Source organism: Gossypium hirsutum, chromosome A08, assembly GCF_007990345.1.
Source record: "Gossypium hirsutum isolate 1008001.06 chromosome A08, Gossypium_hirsutum_v2.1, whole genome shotgun sequence".
Taxonomy (NCBI): Eukaryota; Viridiplantae; Streptophyta; class Magnoliopsida; order Malvales; family Malvaceae; genus Gossypium; species Gossypium hirsutum.
The window spans coordinates 125,100,821-125,118,638 of record NC_053431.1 but is presented as its reverse complement, the minus strand read 5'-3'; the positions used below and the strand labels follow the sequence as shown (position 1 = coordinate 125,118,638).

At 32.8% G+C, this 17,818-nt stretch overlaps 2 protein-coding genes across 2 annotated transcripts; one reads left to right on the top strand and one right to left on the bottom strand.

Moving 5' to 3' along the window:
* LOC107928341 (sister chromatid cohesion 1 protein 4) lies at window positions 1-9,336 on the top strand. Its single transcript, XM_016859529.2, has 15 exons — window positions 1-838; window positions 1,887-2,148; window positions 2,261-2,358; window positions 2,448-2,494; window positions 3,139-3,188; window positions 3,478-3,562; window positions 3,702-4,596; window positions 4,728-5,084; window positions 5,208-5,349; window positions 5,923-6,059; window positions 6,720-7,543; window positions 8,059-8,092; window positions 8,346-8,454; window positions 8,648-8,777; window positions 8,927-9,336. Exons 1-15 carry the CDS (start codon window positions 715-717, stop codon window positions 9,023-9,025), a joined length of 3,393 nt encoding a protein of 1,130 aa, XP_016715018.2. The 5' UTR covers window positions 1-714; the 3' UTR covers window positions 9,026-9,336.
* A 4,875-nt stretch (window positions 9,337-14,211) lies between these two features.
* LOC107928282 (protein HEADING DATE 3A) lies at window positions 14,212-17,573 on the bottom strand. Its single transcript, XM_016859473.1, has 4 exons — window positions 17,294-17,573; window positions 17,112-17,173; window positions 15,780-15,820; window positions 14,212-14,626 (listed from the first exon to the last, which is right to left on the bottom strand). Exons 1-4 carry the CDS (start codon window positions 17,489-17,491, stop codon window positions 14,403-14,405), a joined length of 525 nt encoding a protein of 174 aa, XP_016714962.1. The 5' UTR covers window positions 17,492-17,573; the 3' UTR covers window positions 14,212-14,402.
* Window positions 17,574-17,818: the final 245 nt, after the last annotated feature.

Genomic DNA, 17,818 nt, shown 5'->3' with positions numbered 1-17,818 from the left:
TTTTACTATTAATTTACATTACATTATAACAGACACAGCGCTACTCCTTTTTTTTTTTTTCTCTTTCCTTAAACACCAAACACGGAAACTCACCCTCTCTCTTCTCGTGTCTGTCCGATCTGACTCACTATTCTAACTCGTTCTCTCTCTCTCTCTTCAATCCCCTCAACTCAGTTATGGAGCTGTAGTTTTCCTCTCCACGAAAGCTTCGTTTATTCGAGGGCTAGGGTTTACGCATCGAAGCAAAGCCCAAGTTGGGAGTTTTTTTTCCTTTTCTTTTTTTGGTCGATTCTTATGGTTCGATATTTTGGGATGTTCTAATAAGTGGTGGGTCTGTGAATTTAGCTGAAATGGTGCCCCTTTTTTATGGGTTACGGGGTTTTTCGAGTGTGTCAATGGTTGCTTGGTGGATAGGGAGTAATTAGGGTTTCGTTCTTTTTATTGAAATCTAGGATGTTTTGAATTTCTTTTTGTTCATTTTCGTAGCTGGGAGTGGAAAAAATTAAGGGTTATGTTGGGAAATTTTGGAAATTTAGGGGGTTGTCCTGGGAGCTATGGGAGCATGTTGAATTTGTACCGAGGATTTGAAGTTGATTGCTTTAGGGTTTATTTTTGATTAGGAGGATAATTTTAAGATTAGATAATAGGTTTTTCTTACATTTAGGGGTGGGGAAGTTTGTGTGAAAAAGTAGGGATCGTATTGGGAGAAAAAAAATGTTTTATTCACAGTTTATATTGGCGAAGAAAGGTCCCTTGGGTACGATATGGATAGCAGCTCATCTGGAGAGGAAGCTCCGTAAGAATCAGGTGGCTGATACTGACATCGGTGTTTCTGTTGGTTAGTACTTTCTAATTTCATTTTACTTGTTTAGTTTGGAATCCAGAGTTCAAATTTAGAATCTTTATCTCTCTATTTGCATATTTATTTTCTTTGCCAAATTGAGGAATATGTATGTCTTCTTAAGGAAATAAATAGCTAGAAGTACTTAGTTAAAATTTATTTATTTGATTGGTAGGTATGCTTATTTCATTTCCATGATTTGTAATTTATTATTCATTAAACCAATCATTGGAATTAATAACTTCTATGTTTATTGAGTATTTCTAACAATTTGATCAAATCCAAACATTTCTGATCAATAAACAAATATTAGTAAAACTGGTATTTGGGAGTTGGAAATTATAAATACTGGGTGAGCTTGAAAATTAGCGAGCTTGATGGCATGGCCATACTATAAGGTTAGGTTAAAATGGACTCTCTAGAAATATGTCGGAGGTAGTGTGCATATTGGAATAGTTTGCTGCTCATATGCATTTATTGCCTACCAGTTTCTGAAATAGAAAATTTTATTTTGAAAGTTTCTTTTAATATTTATTAAAGATAATTTTTAAAAGCTCATAACATCCTCCTCTTCATTATTATTCTTGTATGAGCTTATTTTCTTCAAGTCCTTGCATGCTTTTTCCTTGTCATGGCCCTGCTGGACATACACGGAGGGGCTATGGGCAACTCTATTTTTTGTTTTGAAATTTATAATCATGTAGGAGTAGTTTCCCTTATTGGCAGGGTAAATAACCATGGTGTTGGTAGCATCTTCATAAAATATGGTTTTACTTGGTTACTCAGGAGAGGAATTTTCCATTGAGTTTACTCAGCACTTTGTTGGTTTTGTTGCTCATGGCAGATCACTGCACTAATAGAATTAGATAAGGCTATACAATCATGATGATGATAGGGTTGCTATGTTTTCATGTTCCAATATCAAATTTTGTTCATGTTTACAGGGAACCTTCTTAGTGAGGATAGGTGCCTAGGCTTATCTAACTTTTTGAATTCTTTTTTTAACTATAATCTTACTTCTTTATTGTTATATGGCTCTGAGCAGACTCTATTCTGTTTCCTGATGTACCAATTGCACTACGATTGTCAAGTCATCTTCTTCTCGGAGTGGTGAGGATATATTCTAGAAAGGTGAATTACCTTTTTGATGATTGCAGTGAAGCCTTGCTTAAGATAAAGCAGGCTTTTCGCTCCACTGCAGTTGATTTGCCACCGGAAGAATCAACTGCGCCTTACCATTCAATCACTTTGCCAGAGACTTTTGATCTTGATGACTTTGAGCTGCCTGATAATGAGATCTTTCAGGGGTTAGTCATGATGTTTTTCTGTTGCTTTGGTGATACGAGATGCACATTGAATATTTTCATAAGCTATCTGGGGAAGTACTATATGTTTGTTAACATGTAGCTCTTTTGGCAGTAACTATGTTGATCATCATGTTAGCTCAAGAGAGCAGATTACGCTTCAAGATACCATGGACGGTGTTGTTTACTCCACATCACAATTTGGATTGGATGGTCAGTACTGCTCTTGACTGTGATACACTGGATTTTTTGGTTGGAAAAATACTAGTAAATATAAATCTCTTCATTTTGAATATTTTCAGAACGTTTTGGTGATGGTGACACTTCTCAGATTGGTCTGCTTGATGAGGTAATCTATCATTCTTTCTTCCCTATCATTTAGGGATTAGTTTGGCAGGTGGTTTGCAATCAGAGAGAGGCTTACTAATGTAGGACCTAGATTGGAGGCTTACTAATGTTGAGGTCGTACCTACTAAAAGGTAATGAAATGAACTAGATAAGTGGGTTGCTGGGGAGGAACAATTTTAAAATGATGCCTTAGCAAAGAAGAGGGGTAAAAGAACAAATGTTTTGTAAATTTACTGCGTTGTGAGAGTAGGTGATGCAGTAATATCATCAGATTAATAGCAGAAATGTATGTCCCTACCCTCAGTAGTAAGTACAAGTGGACCGCTTATGATCTTTTAGGGATGCGCATCAAGTGGATCAATTTACTGAAACCATTTCATAGGTGATTAACTTCAGAAACCCTGACATCTTGGTTTTTGAAGTTGAGAATATGCTTCCATGGATCCTCTGGTCAGCAGAACCTTTAAATAGCTGACTTGCTGATGGTTTCATTCATTGTCCTTCAAAGTTGATATCTTTGGGGTTGTGGTATTTAGCTTGTCTTCTTTATGAATTGACTGACCTGATTTTTCATATTCATGGTGCTATTTTCTCTTTATGCTAATCATCTACTGAAAATTCTTGCCTTGAATTAATCTTAAGCAGGAGCTTGTCCTAGATAGGGTTGCATCATCCAAACACGCTGGAGTGTCAGAGTAAGCTTCACACACAGACAAACACGCATAAATATACATGCAGATGCACACACACACAGTCGCACTTTATTCTTTCTCCGATCATGTAGCATATCAAATACTTATGCCTCATATATGCTTTTCTATCATATTTTCCTTTTTTTCATTTTGGTAGTGTGGTTTCTCAACTCCCTATTGGGTAGGTTGCAAAGCACAGCCAATTACTAATCAGTCATTAGTTTCACTAGTTAATTTATGCAAATATTTTGATAATTTTGTATTTATTGCTTGCTTTTAACTTTCATTTCAGATATGATCCCCAAGGGTCAGATGTACCACAAGAGCAAGTCCCAAGTAATTCAGAAGCTATGCCAATGGATTGCAGTGGGGATCAGGTTTATTTTATATTCAACATAACTGAAATCTCAATTTCCTTTTAATTTAATAGTTTCTGTCCATCTTGTAGAAACAATTCATGTTCTAACCATTTTATTATCTTACTTGCCTTAATAAATATGTTCTGCTTGATGTTAGGTAGAAGATCTCGCTGCAAATTCAGAATTTATTGATTATGATCAAGATCCAGGTACTCCTGGATTAGTGGAGGTGCCTAACTTGTCTGGTGTTCATGAGGCGCTGGCAGGTGGTGATCATGCAGAACCAGAACATGACAATCTTACAGAATTGGCCAACTCAAAGTGTGTAGAAAATGCTTCTAATAAATCAAATCTTCACCATGAAGATAACAAACCATTGGATCAGTCATTGGAAAATGAAATAAATCATGATGCTGTTGTTATCGAGCCTCCTGAGAACGATTGCCATATTAGTGACATGGAGAAAGAACAAACTAAACCACAGGAAAGTTCTCTCCCTGATGCTGTGTCTGTGGAGTGTGCATCTGCTGTTGGGACTGTCAGAGGACCTGATGGTTCGGATAGGGTGGAAGAGATGCATAATGGCGGTATGCACTCAATTGATAGAACTGACAGGGAATGTGCAGAATCTCCTAGCTGCTCCAATGTCACCTTTGATTTGGATGAACCTGCTCGAAGAACAAGTTCAAATAGCACCTGTGTGCCTGTGTCAGATGGCAATTTGGAAAATGATCAAGCATTACAAAAATTTGAATTTGGGAATGAAGCGGAAGCCACTGGTAATTTGGAAGAATCACATGGCAAAGCAATAGCTTCAAATCCTTCCTGTCCATTGGAATCACCTAGTAGGCCAACAGTAATTGATGGAGAAGCTCAAGCTTTTCAAGAACCGAATGTCTCTGAAAATCCTAAAGAAACTGGTATTCATGAAGAGGTCTCGTCTGTTCAAGTTCTTGGGAGCAATAATTTGGCTGCTGCTGAGCAGAACTCTGTGGATCTGTCCCAAAGGGAGGAGGAAGTTCATGCTTCTGGAGCTCCAATTGAGGTGCAAGGTTTGTTTTATGAGTCTCATGCATGTTGTCTTACATAGACTGGGGATCTTTTTAAGATTATATATGACAACATTTTTTCTAACCATAATGACTTTGTTTTAGATTGTTTCTTATTAACTATCTTCTTGCAGGTGAAGTCTGCCAAACTCAGATGGTGGAACCTGCTTTTTGTGGTCATCAGTTGGAAAATTCAAATAGTTGTGCTATGTCTGACTTGCCTGCACCTGAAAGGTTACTCTCTGCACCGGAAGAACTGCTTGATAAACCAAGTGATTTGCTGGTTGAGTCTACCCCAGACAAACAGGTCCTAGCAGGGAATGATGAAATTGATGCTGGAACGAAACTCATTTCAGGAAAAAAGCGAAGTTTAACTGAAAGTACACTAACTGTAGAGAGTATAAACTCGGTTGAATCATTTGGCAGGCCTCAATCCATGAGAACTGCAGAATCAGTTCCTGATGATGATGACTTGTTGTCTTCTATTTTAGGTAGCAGCACTTTTAACTCTAAATTAACTATTATCTGCCTTCTATTGAATTACTAGAATAGCATGGATTGTAAGGCTGTTCTTCATAAGAATATTTTTGTAAATGAATTTTTTATTGCTTCAGTTGGGAGAAAATCTTCAGTTTTTAAAATGAAACCAACTCCTCAGTTTGAAGTTGCATCAAGGAAACGCACACGATCTGCAGCAAAACCTAGTGCCACCAAGAGAAAAGTTCTTATGGATGATACTATGGTTTTACATGGCGAGTATGTCATTAATATGTTTTTATTTCTTCTTTCTTTCTTTCACTAGTTGATGTTCTGATGATTGCTCTCTTCTCAAATGAATTTGAAAATTCAAATGCAATATTCTTTTTGCAGTCATATATAACATTGTTTGTTTTATTTAACCTCACTATTCTCTTTGATTATATAAATTAAAATTTATATTATGAAATTCATGCACTTGGAAGTTTCTACCTTTTCATGCTTTCTTTTGCAACCTTTTCATCATTTGACATAGATTGACTCGCTTTCTCTGAAGCAAATTTTTGTTTTCTTCTGTTGTCAACAAATTTTACAAAAGGGACTTGCCATGTTTTGATGTACCTGGTGCTTTATATATAGATAATAATAATCTATTTGCAGTATGACATTATGGTTTACATTGCATTAATTTGCTTAAGAATTGAGATTTGATCAAATTGTGTTTATTCTTAGCATGGCACATTATGAAATATTCTTGAACGGAATTTTTTCTGAGAATCTTAGTGTTGCATTTATAATTTTAGATCTAGTGTTTAAGTACTGATTAATTTGTCCTTGCTTTTTTCTATCAAGTACAATACGTCAGCAGTTGGTTAATACTGAAGACATACGTCGTATTCGCAAGAAAGCACCTTGCACTCGCTCTGAAATTTCATTGATTCAGAGACGATTCTTGGAAGATGAAATCTTTAGTGAATCTGTACTTACTGGTGAGATCAAAGTCCTGAAAAATCACTGTATCTGCATGCTTTTGTTGGGTCATTGAAATAAAAGAAAAGAATTCCAACTTGTTCATTAATTACAATGGGTGAAAATTAATAGTCGGTGTGTTTTAATGTACATAGTGGTGAAAGAGGGAGAATGATCATACTGCATCGAAACACCCCTCCCCCTCCCCCCCCCCCCAAAAAAAAAAAAAAAAGAACACCACACACCCCAATATTATGTTGCATCCCTATGTGAGGAAAATTTATTGATACACCTCTAATATATCTCCTGAAGGCCTTGTTTGGATTTGATTTGTTTTCATTGGAAAAAGTCGTGACATTTAGATGTTTGTTTAGTCTAGGGCATCCTCTGGCCCTATTCAGAACTATACTGCCTGCTACTACATGCATTTTTCCTATTAGCGTATATACTACTACCTCATTTCTATGGAGTATTTTCTACATGTAGACGTAAGTTTTCGCATTGATTTCATTTGTATGAATCTAAACTCAACCTTTAAATTGTATGGACTAAGATTTAACTGTGATCGTTTTAACGGTTTTCTGTCTTTGTTTTGAATTTATGTTACTTGAAACCATTCTGCCTCAAAATTTTAATACGTTGATTATAACTTGGTGAGTTGCAAATGGTGTACCTTTCAGGTATGTCGGGTGACTTGACACGTTTGCACAGTGAACAATATGATCTAAGCAGTATCAGGATTTCTGAAGGTGATCAAAACCACGCATCAAATGAAGTAGCTAAGGATTCAGGGTGCTCTGTCAGACCTGATATTGCTGAAGGTGGAATTGAAGGGAGCTCTGTGCCTTTAATTAATGGCAATGATGAGCAAGCACAGTCTGTTGGTATTACTGTTCACACCAAAACTCAGCAGGGTGAATACAGTGATCTGAATGAGGGTACTACTGTTCACACTGAAACTCAGCAGGGTGAACACAGTGATCTGAATTCTCAACAGGATAGAAATCCTGTCGATGGGATCACAGAAATGGAAATTGACAAAGATAATGCTGAAGCTGTTAATGCATCAAATCACTTTGTTCTAAATGAGTTTGGGGTGTCATCCCCAACTAATCTTGGTACTGAGTTTTTGTTGGAAGAAAGTAAAGCCAATACATCAGCTGATGGTAGTATAGCAGAATGCTTTGCACCTATTGAAAATGGGACTAATTCTCTTGTCACTTTACAAACTGGTGAGTCTGTGAATGGTTCTCAAAATGCATATGAAGCTGAAAATGATAAGGTTGATGTGATAGATGAGGCTCAAGTTGAGGTTGCACTCTTGGATCATGATGACAAGGACCCTATCCGTAAGGATATTGAAGAATGTAAAATGGATTCTACATATTCAGAAAATGTTGATGTGGTTCTGAACAATGCTTCATTAAATATGGGAGAAACCTCAACCTTTCAGGAAGTCGATGCAGTCAATAAAGAAATGACCTCTCTTGTGGATAATCAAGCTGTAAGTGCTCTAACTTTTTCCAAACTGTTAGCAATTTCTATTCTGTAATATTGAAGTAGTGCTATAACTTTAGAGCAATGGCTGAAAGTAATTTAGGCATCAATATTGAGTTGTCTGATCCACTCCAGATTGATTAGTTGATAATATTTCCCTACTTGAAAAGGAAAATTATTTTCTAAATATATTTTAGTTTATGTTGAATATTTAACATTGTCCTATTCGTAAAACATGGTTGACAGTGATTCATTGAAAATATTTCCATAAACAACCAAACATGTATTTTCTAAATATATTTTAATTTATGTTGAATATTTGACTTTGTTTTATTCATAAAGCATGATTCACATATAGATAATTATTCCGATCCTCAACTTTGTATTCATATTAACTTATTCAGTCATTGTGCTATTTATATGTATTATGTTGCTATGAAAGTTGTATTTGTGGTAGTTTTCCTTGTTTTAATTGAGGCTCTAAGAATCCCCTAAATGACTGTTTGGCCTTGTGGGGTGCAGGAGTTCGAGGATGTTGCCATTGGAAATGATACAGGTTTGATCTTATTGCCCTGTTTTGCTTTTACATTTCAGTGTTGATGAGCATTACTTAAAATTATATTTATTTGAATTTTCTTTTTAAGTAAAATGAATCACAGTTTGTATATATAATTTTATTTTAGTAATGAAAGGTTCAGGCAGGTGGACTTCGGTTAGGATTTGGACCATAGGGTGCTATTGCTTCCCAATGTAAACGATGATTGGACATTTGTTTACTGAACATTTGTTTTCTTTATCTTTCTTTCCAGAATTCCTGAATGTAGATGATGATGAGCTAGGTGAAGATGATGATAATGGCATGCCGGGCGGTGATGAAAGTCGTCTTCTTGAAAATAGTGGATGGTCTTCTCGTACCAGGTCTGTATGCTCCCTGTAGTCATTGATATAACTGGTTTTTTTTTTATTTTATATTTTTATATTTTTTTACTTTTTTTACTTTTTTCTCATTAATTTCAACAATAATTTAGCATTTGTCGAAATAATTTTGTACCTTAATAACTGGAATGATTCTAGATCTCATCTTAATGTTTTCTGATACTTTCTCTTTAAGGGCTGTTGCCAAGTATCTCCAGAATTTATTCGAGGATGAAGCTGTACATGGACGTAAGGCACTTTCTATGGACAGTCTATTGGCTCGTAAAACACGTAAAGAGGCATCGAGGATGTTTTTCGAAACACTGGTATGTCTACTAAAACTTATCTGAAAGTAACATTTTAAGTGCACAACACTATCCATCTATGGATTAATGAACAGATTTCTGCTACTAAACTACATATTAACATAAATTATTCTCTTTGTTCCTTGGTGTAAATATTACCCAATCTACAGGTTCTTAAGACAAAAGATTACATCCATGTAGAACAGGGGAAACCCTTCGATGATATCTGTATAAAGCCTCGATTGAAGCTCTTAAAATCAGATTTCTGATCCCTTTGCATAGGAAAAATAGCAGATACAGTGGAAATTGCCTTCTTGGTGTTGCTGTCATGCTCAGTCTGCGGTGCTGATTATTTTGTTTCAATCAAAATGTTTGGTTATATTTTTATTATATAAAAAAGATGTTGATTAGCAAATGAAATTTAAATAGCTTAACAGTGGGGAGGGATGTCACACGTCATCTTTCATGTTTGATTGTAACGAGTAGGTAGGACAGTTGGACGGTAGTTATGTGTGTGTATGTATATATATTTATATATGTAAAATATCTCAATTTGCAAATGAAGATGCTAATTTATTTATATTATTTCTTTGTTTCAAGATGCTCTTTGGCATTTCATTGATATTCTTTTTGAGTTGAGTTGCTTGTGCTTTCCATTAGTTCCAATTATACAAAAATGTTACCTGATTCTATAATTCATTCTTCTTTTTATATTTTGTATGAATGCAGAAAAACATTACTCATAATATAAAAATATTTTCTAATTATACAAATTATTACAATATTTGTAATATGTAATTTTTTTATAATTATACAAAACATTACTTGATTATATAAATTATTACAAAAAGTGTTGTGCAACATGACTAAATTATCACAAACTATTACGACTTTTGTGTGACTTTGGAGCTGATGAAAAGGTCTAAGATCTTTTTAGATTTTTGGTAATAACATCTTTCCAATCCCTATCAAATTTGAAATTGAGCAAATTTATCCTTTTTCCAAAACTTGGAGCAATTTAATCCTTATCAATATCGAAAATAAGTAAGGACATGACGTTAATGTTTTTTTATCAATTGTACTTAATTTTGATTAGTATAGTAATGAATTTAGCATTTGATTTTTACATATATTGTGTAAATGTTGACAAAATGTGTAAATTTTGCAAGTTAAATTTGTTAAATCAAGATCAAGTTGACGAAATATTTAGATGTTGCAGTTAAATTTGTTAAATTTAGGATCAATTTGACAAAATGTGTAGAATTTGAGGGCTAAATTGACAAAAAAATATTAACATTGTGATTAATTGTCTTTAGTTTCTCACTTTAGAAATTGACAGTGATCAATTTGCTTTAATTTTTTTAAAGGGACTAATTTACTTGACATCGAAATTGAGAAAGACTAGAGAGATCTTTTTACTTAGATTTTTCATAGTAATTTTGATAAATTTATAAAAGTACTCAAAATTGTAACGAGCAAGACTGATTTTATTTTTCAACTTAGGACTAAATTCACTATTAACATAATTATATGTTATATAAATACAAAATCTCGATCTTATTATTAAAGCTTTGAATCTTGATCTCATTTGCAAGGAAGAAAAGTCTTGTTCTAAGAACTTCTTAGACTACAAAAATTTGTTCTCAAATTTCTTTAGTCCTTCAAAATATTATGGATCAACATTTCGTCTATTTACTTTTCAAGATAATAAAAATAATAAATTATAGATTCATATTTTATCATCACATTCCAATACATTAAATATCATTATTTATGTGTAAGAAATATTGCTCTAGCCAATGGCGTACTTAAGAAGGGCTGGCAGGGTCCCTACATCCCTAAAATATTTTTTTTTCATTTAAGTCTTTTAAAAATTTTAAAATATTAAATTAATAAAGATAAAATTATACTTTGGCCCCCTAAAAATGACAAAATTGATTTAATCCTTTAAAAATTATAAAGATATAAACTATTAAAATGGTGAAATTACATTTCTACTATTATAAATATTACAATTTAATTTCGGTACCTAAAAAAAATTTTCTGGCTTGTCCCCGATCTTGGTGCATAGAATATGTAAGATCATACTTGCTAAACTTTAATTGCATGCAATGGGTAGAAAAATGGGATAGAAAGCTTAACCTACAATGTCACAACTACCATTAAGCTATTAATTTCTTAAAAAAAAAAAATCCAACTGAAAGCAACATTGGATGTTTACTTAGCTCTGGCTTGAGCTCTTTCCTCCAACCTTCAAATCTTTTTTGGCAGTCGGCACACAAAGTCTCGAGCACATCCTCCCTCGCCAGAAAGACCTTTTAGCTTTGCTACATTCCATCTTCCTACGAGATATTCCAGTACATCGGCATAGTCTTCAGCGGAATCTAATAGTCACGTTGGGTCTCTACTAAATCAGCAATCCAAGCCCAAGTCCAGATCGCCCAAGAAGTAACGCTAGCACCGATTTTATCTCCGTATTCAACATTGTTTGGTAAGTTGGAAGAGCTTCTTCCGTGATCATATCGCCCACCAGCACGACGAAATAATCATACGAGAGCTCTTTACCACTTCCCCTCAATTCTTTAACTTGATCACACACTCCTTCGAATTCGGGTTTGGGCAAAAAGTTACTCGGTCAGTCGGTTGCCAACTACTCTGGACCTTCTTTAAGAGTGCCTAAAGGTGTCAAATTGCAGGAGCCAATACCACACAATGCAGTGAAGTGAATAAGCATTAATAACATGGAAAATTGAGGTCCAGCAGAGAGTGCTTATAGAGATATGATCCATGGGTTCTCAAGAAAACATCAGAGAATCAACGAAAATACAAATGCGAACTGCGATGCCTTGACCATCACGGAAGCAATAGGTTTTCAACATTAACCGAATGACAACATAATCAAAAAATGTAAGACTTTATCTGCCCTTAAAGTCATATAAGTACAACATTCATTAATCCATTCATGGACTGAGTTATTTGCCTACCTCAATTAGCTCAGTCTAAACTCGGAATAAATTTTTAATAATACGGGAAGTTTAGTATAGCTTGCCTTACATATTTTAATTAATATTTTTGAACTCTACCAACAACCTAAAGAAGTAAATAGTTGAAGCTTTGTTTGGTAACTTAAGTTTGTCGAGGTTCTTTGGTGGAAAGAGAAAGTGTTGCAAACAAATGAATGAAATGTATTGAAAGAAGGCGGAGAGAAAGACTAAAGTAAATCTGGTCATACTAGAGAAAGGGAAATGTGATTGATGATCAAACTCAACAAAGAAATGAGTTGAGAGAATTTTAGAGAGAACTTTGAGTCCAAAACGCCAAATTTCAAAAAGTCTTCTAATTAGTTGTGAAGAGCTCCTATTTATAGTGTCTTAAGAGGAGTTACAAAATTAACAGTTAATAGGAGTAATAAAATTAATTTTCAATTATAATGACATTAATGATTAATAAGAGATGGTGATGATGAATAGTGAAGAAGAGATCACTATGTTTCTATAAGAAGAGAGGAATACGCAATGTTATAAGAAAATGTTAAAAGAAAAACGTTTTAACTACTTCCATATATGATCCACCAAGCTAAACTCTTAGGAACTTCCTAAAAGTGAAGATAACCTAAAAACCTGCTATATATTTCGGGTTTACTCCTACTTCTACTTTAGTGAAGTAGTATTATGTGAAACATCTTCCACAAGATGAAGATTGTTTCCAAACATGGGTTATTCTGACTTGTTTTAAATGTGAGTTGCTCTTAAGTTGTTATCAATGTAGAGATTGTTTCGAGTAAGAGTTGTTCTATGGTGATACTTTTTTAGAGAGCTTGTTTTGAATAATGACTTTTTTGAAAGAATACAATTATTATCAACAAAAGTTGTTCTTAAATGACAGCTACACTGGATGACAACTGTTTTGAATTGAAACCCTATTTTATTTCGGACATAATTATTTTAAAACAACAATTATTCTAATAAGTATTGTTATTCTAAAAGAGATTATAAGTGGAGCAATGCTACTACTTGTTGTGAGCTAGATAGCATGATTTATTGAAATGGTAGTCAAAATCAAATATTTACAAAGGTCTAGTGTCCGAGCTGGAGCAAAACCATCTCCACCCAATTTACAGTATACCAAACAAACATGCTTTTATCCCAAATTCAACTATTAACACTTTAGTTCGCTAAATAACCTAACATGCTCAACATAACCTTAAATCAGTGTTGTTTAAAGAAAAACATCAAACTAGAAAATCAAAAGGATTTCCAACCAAACAGAAATAAAACAACCAAAAACACACGCAACTACCTAAAACTTAATTGCATACTATACCAATTGAAAATGAAATCACTCACCCAACAATATCTACTTCCAAGGGTATTTGTATATAAAAGTTTTTATATATTCTCCATTTTCGAGGTTGGTGGCAACTCTTACCGATGTATTCTCTTTTTATGTGGCAATTTATCATTATATTTAACACTATAAAAGAATCACAAAATCCTCTATATTATATATTGGATTGCATTTTAGTTTTTTTATTGAAATATGGATAAATTAGTTTCTCTATGTTAGATGAGACAGTCCATCCGTTAAAATTTGGTGTTTATATATAAGGTATAATAATAAATTTAACTCTCAATTTTTACACATTTATTCAATTTGGTCTCTACTCTTTTGTTGAAAGTAAATTAAATTTTTTTGAAGCTAATAAGGCTAATCAAAAAGACCTTAGTAACAAATTAAAAAAAAATCAATTAAGCCCTTTAAAATTTTAAAAAAATATTAAACAGAATTCATAAAAAAATTTATAATAATTTTAAAATTATAATTTTTTATTAAAAAATAAAAATACCGACCCAATAAAAGAGTAGGGGTAATTTTTTTTAAATCTTATAACTATTAGATTTTAATGTATCGGTATTGTTTTTTTGTAATATAACTTTTTTTATGAATTTTTTTTATAAATTTTATTTTTTTTTAAATTTTAAAAGGACTTAATTGATTTTTTAAATTTATTGCAAGATCTTTTTGATCATTTAGCCTTATTAGTTTCAAAATTTTCTAATTTACTTTCAATACAAGAGTAGGGGTCAAATTGAATAAATATGTAAAGGTTGAGAGCTAAAATTGTTATTATAATTTATATATAAAAACCAAATTTTAATGCAAGGGTTAGCTTACTCATTCATCTACCATAAACTAATTTGTCTATTTTTCCATAAAAAGATTAAAATATAATACAAAGAATTTTGTAGTTCATTTACCCATCGAACACTTATCAATATGTAATATAAAATTTTTGTTGAATGAATGGAAGTGAGAGGGATGTAACGTGCCATTATGGAAAAAGAATTGAATAAATACTGTCTTTATAAATTCGGAATCCAACATGATTGGACCTTTAAATCGAAATTAATATCTTATAAAAATATAGGATATACTTTTATGAAAGGTGTTTTTATAAAGTGTAAATCACATTTTCTTTATTGATAACATACAATGTACTAAAGTACATTTACGTAGCCACCCATACAATACAATATTAATTAGTGTATTAACGTTGTACGTTCTTTTGTCTTCTAAGTAGCTGTGCGTATTCGTCATAATAAATTGTTCTTGAAATCAAACGTGATCACAACAATATTATTTATTTCATGTCCTACGGCCACCGGATCCACTCTCCCTCTGGCAGTTAAAGTAAACCGCGGCCACTGGCAACCCGAGATTGTAAAGCTCAGCAAAGTCCCTAGTGTTGAAGTTTTGGCGCCACCCTGGAGCGTACACCGTTTGCCTTCCAAGTTGCCGGAACAACACGAACACGAAACGATGGATACCGACCGTTGGTCGTGGGCTCTCGTAGCAGACCACCTCTTGACCTACACCATCACCATACATTATATACATTTACATATAAATAACATAAAAAAAACACCCCAATAAGCTTTTTTGATATAAATGTCTAGAATTATTTATAACCTCTTTCCGAATTTGTGTCTTCTTATACTTACAACAATATTAATATAAACCGAACTAGGTCTTAATCAACATACCCAACAAACTTTATTGAGAGATATTTTGTGATAGCTAAGATATTTTTTTGGGACATACCACTATTGTCGTGCAATATTTAACTAAAATTTGCCAAGGCATGTATTTGTTGGGTGTGGTGTAAATAGTGTTGATTTTGGTTCCCCACTTGTGGACCTTGAAGAAAAGGGTATTCTCCTTGTCGACAAGGAGAAATATATATATATATTTAAATATAAAATATATATATATATATGTCCTGTCTGTATATCCAATATTTATTGGGCGACAAATACTACTACTGTTTCAATCACTTGACAAAGCTGTACTACTTACCAAGGCTCATTTCATGAAGGAAAAAGACATATATAGTGAAAGACAAGGTAAGAGAAGGTAACAGTATCGTGAGTAATGTATATAAAGAGTTAGATTATATATTTTTATTTATTAAAAGAATATGTAAATTAATTTTTGTATATAATTTTATTTATTTATATAATTAAAAATTGATGTAATTAAAAAATATTAAAAAATGCTGAAATAATTAAAAAGTACCATGTGGTGGTGTGCTATGTGTATATTATGTTAATATATAATGACCAGCTTTTAATAGTAGAATTAAAGATTAATTTACTCTTTAATCTAATATATAAAAAATAATTTATTTATTTTTTAGTGAAAAAAATAAAATATAATTTGATTGTTAATAGAAAAAATTATAAAATACATTTACCGGGAAGAGAGATGAGGGGTACTTCTTCAAAGCTCAGCCCTTTCTCAGTCTTACATATATCACAGATAAAGAGATTTATTTGACTGTAAATTTAGGTAACGAGGACCCAGCTGAATCAGAAACAAAACATTTAAAAAAAAAAAGATAGTTTCTTAGCCCTGACATGCCATGCCGTGCATGGTCCGATGAATCTTTGAAGCCTCTTCGATATATAATATATATGTGTGTAATAGAATAATAAGAATAGAGTGTGGAAAGGAAGTACTAACCAAAGCTTGCACCAGTTGTGGCTGGAATATCAGTAACCAACCTGAAAAAGTATGATATTGATGCTAAGGTTAGTAAAAGTATAATATACCGATGAACTAAACTGTCTACAAAGTCTTATCTGATGAGAATAAAATTAATAGACAATTTGTCCTTTTCTGCAATATATCCCAAAAACTACCACTGGATGACCAATCACATCACATATCTATGATACGAGAAGAATCTGTTTTCTTTTCTTTTTGTTTTGTCTTTGACAGATGAGAGTGAGAGAATATCAAGGAAGTTTAATTTCTAATTGGGTTAAAACATCATTTACTTTTTTAATTTGACAATCTTTTTTAGTTTGGTTTTTTTTCTACATCCAATATTTATAATAAAAAATTTACAAGTAATTTTTGGCACAATTTCGTCATTATAACTTAACAAAATTTAAGTTTAGTGACTAAATTAAAAAAAAACTTGACAAATTTAAGGATTAATGTGGATAAAAAAATTACAAACTAAGGTGAGAAAAATTATCAAGTTCAAGGATTAAATTTTAATTCATCCCTTTCAAATTTGTTAGTAAATTTATTATCATTTATTGGTAAAAAATGTCATGAATATTTAAAATATTTATAAATGTAAACATGATAAAAGGGATAAAAACTACTGGTCTAAGACCATATAGTGTGGCAAATTCTGCCCGTTCATCCCATCAGTAGTTGGATGGGCAGCATCTATAGTGTCCCAAAGAACTTTGTATTTATTTAAGACTAAATGGTTCGTGTTTTTCTTTGTCTGATTATTTATAGTTAAAAAATGGACTTATTTATAGAGGACATCTTAAATTTATCCATCTGTCCATCAGTGCTCTTAAGAGTGAAAAATATAAAATTAAGGAAAAAAATCTAAACTATAAACCATCTGTCACCCTCAACTCGTTAGCATTTTTTTTAAATTCACTCTAATCCTAGTAATGTTATGTGACAGCATCAATATTGCATGATAGAATAGATTAAAAAAAAAAACTTTTTTATAAGCTTCGTTTGAGTTGAAAATAATTAAAAATTTTAGAACATGCATAGTTAACTTCAATTTATATACATTAGAATCGGAAAATTGTCAATTTTCTTCCTTTCAGATCAACATTTTTATACGTTTAAAAACATTTTTTATTCTTCATTTATTCTTTCACTTTTTTCCATCTACTTTTCCATTCAATCACAAACACTGTGACTGTTCATCTTTCTCTTAGGTTGTGTGTTTGAGCATGTAACAAAAATAGAGAGCTAGAAAGGGAGGAAAAATAGATGATGGATCTCTTTATATATTTTTATATAAAGACTCACCAGTGCAAGTATTCCCTGAGGTTTGGGTCACTTGGACTTGGAGCATCAGGATCTACCATAACCTACACCAAAATGTGACTATGTATAAGGGAAGCTGCTGGTAATCATTAACAAAAACCAGAAACAAAAAAACCCTACTCCATTACTATGCATATAAAAAAAAAAAAGTAAAAGTAAATTACCAAGGTGTAGAAGGTCCTCAGATCATCCCCACCAATATCAACCCTTGGTTGGTTAACAACTTGAGATGGTTTAAGCTCAACCCCATTGTTAACATCCCTAGTAGCATAAGTGACCCTAAGTGAAATAGACCTTGTAAAAGGGTCCAACACATCTCCTATAACCCTACCAACAACCAAAGGATCTCTATCTCTAGGCATGATATCGCTATTTGGTCTTACTGTGTAGGTTTTTTTTTTTTTTTGGTTTGTTGGTTTACTGATCTGATCAATACAAGCTAACACCCGAGTGCTATTTATACATGAAGGTGTGGGGGTATCTACTTTAAGACTTTACGTACCATCAATAGAATCTAGCTGCTTTTTTATCATAATACATGCTGTTAAAGCCAGCAGTGATATTTGATTGGAGGATCCTGAATATGCAAACCCAATGTTAAAACCTCAAAACTGTAAAGTGAAGTTCAAAGAGGGGTGGTGCAACCCACTTTAGTTTATTTATTTTTTCATAAAAGCCGGTCCACAGCA

Coding starts and splice junctions, on each gene's coding strand:
- LOC107928282 (XM_016859473.1), bottom strand. CDS start 17,491: ATGCCTAGAGATAGAGATCCTTTGGTTGTTGGTAGGGTTATAGGAGAT. Junction 17,174..17,293: donor TGAGGACCTTCTACACCTTG/GTAATTTACTTT, acceptor ATTTTGGTGTAG/GTTATGGTAGATCCTGATGC. Junction 15,821..17,111: donor CTCAGGGAATACTTGCACTG/GTGAGTCTTTAT, acceptor ATACTTTTTCAG/GTTGGTTACTGATATTCCAG.
- LOC107928341 (XM_016859529.2), top strand. CDS start 715: ATGTTTTATTCACAGTTTATATTGGCGAAGAAAGGTCCCTTGGGTACG. Junction 8,455..8,647: donor GGATGGTCTTCTCGTACCAG/GTCTGTATGCTC, acceptor TTTCTCTTTAAG/GGCTGTTGCCAAGTATCTCC. Junction 8,778..8,926: donor GGATGTTTTTCGAAACACTG/GTATGTCTACTA, acceptor CCCAATCTACAG/GTTCTTAAGACAAAAGATTA.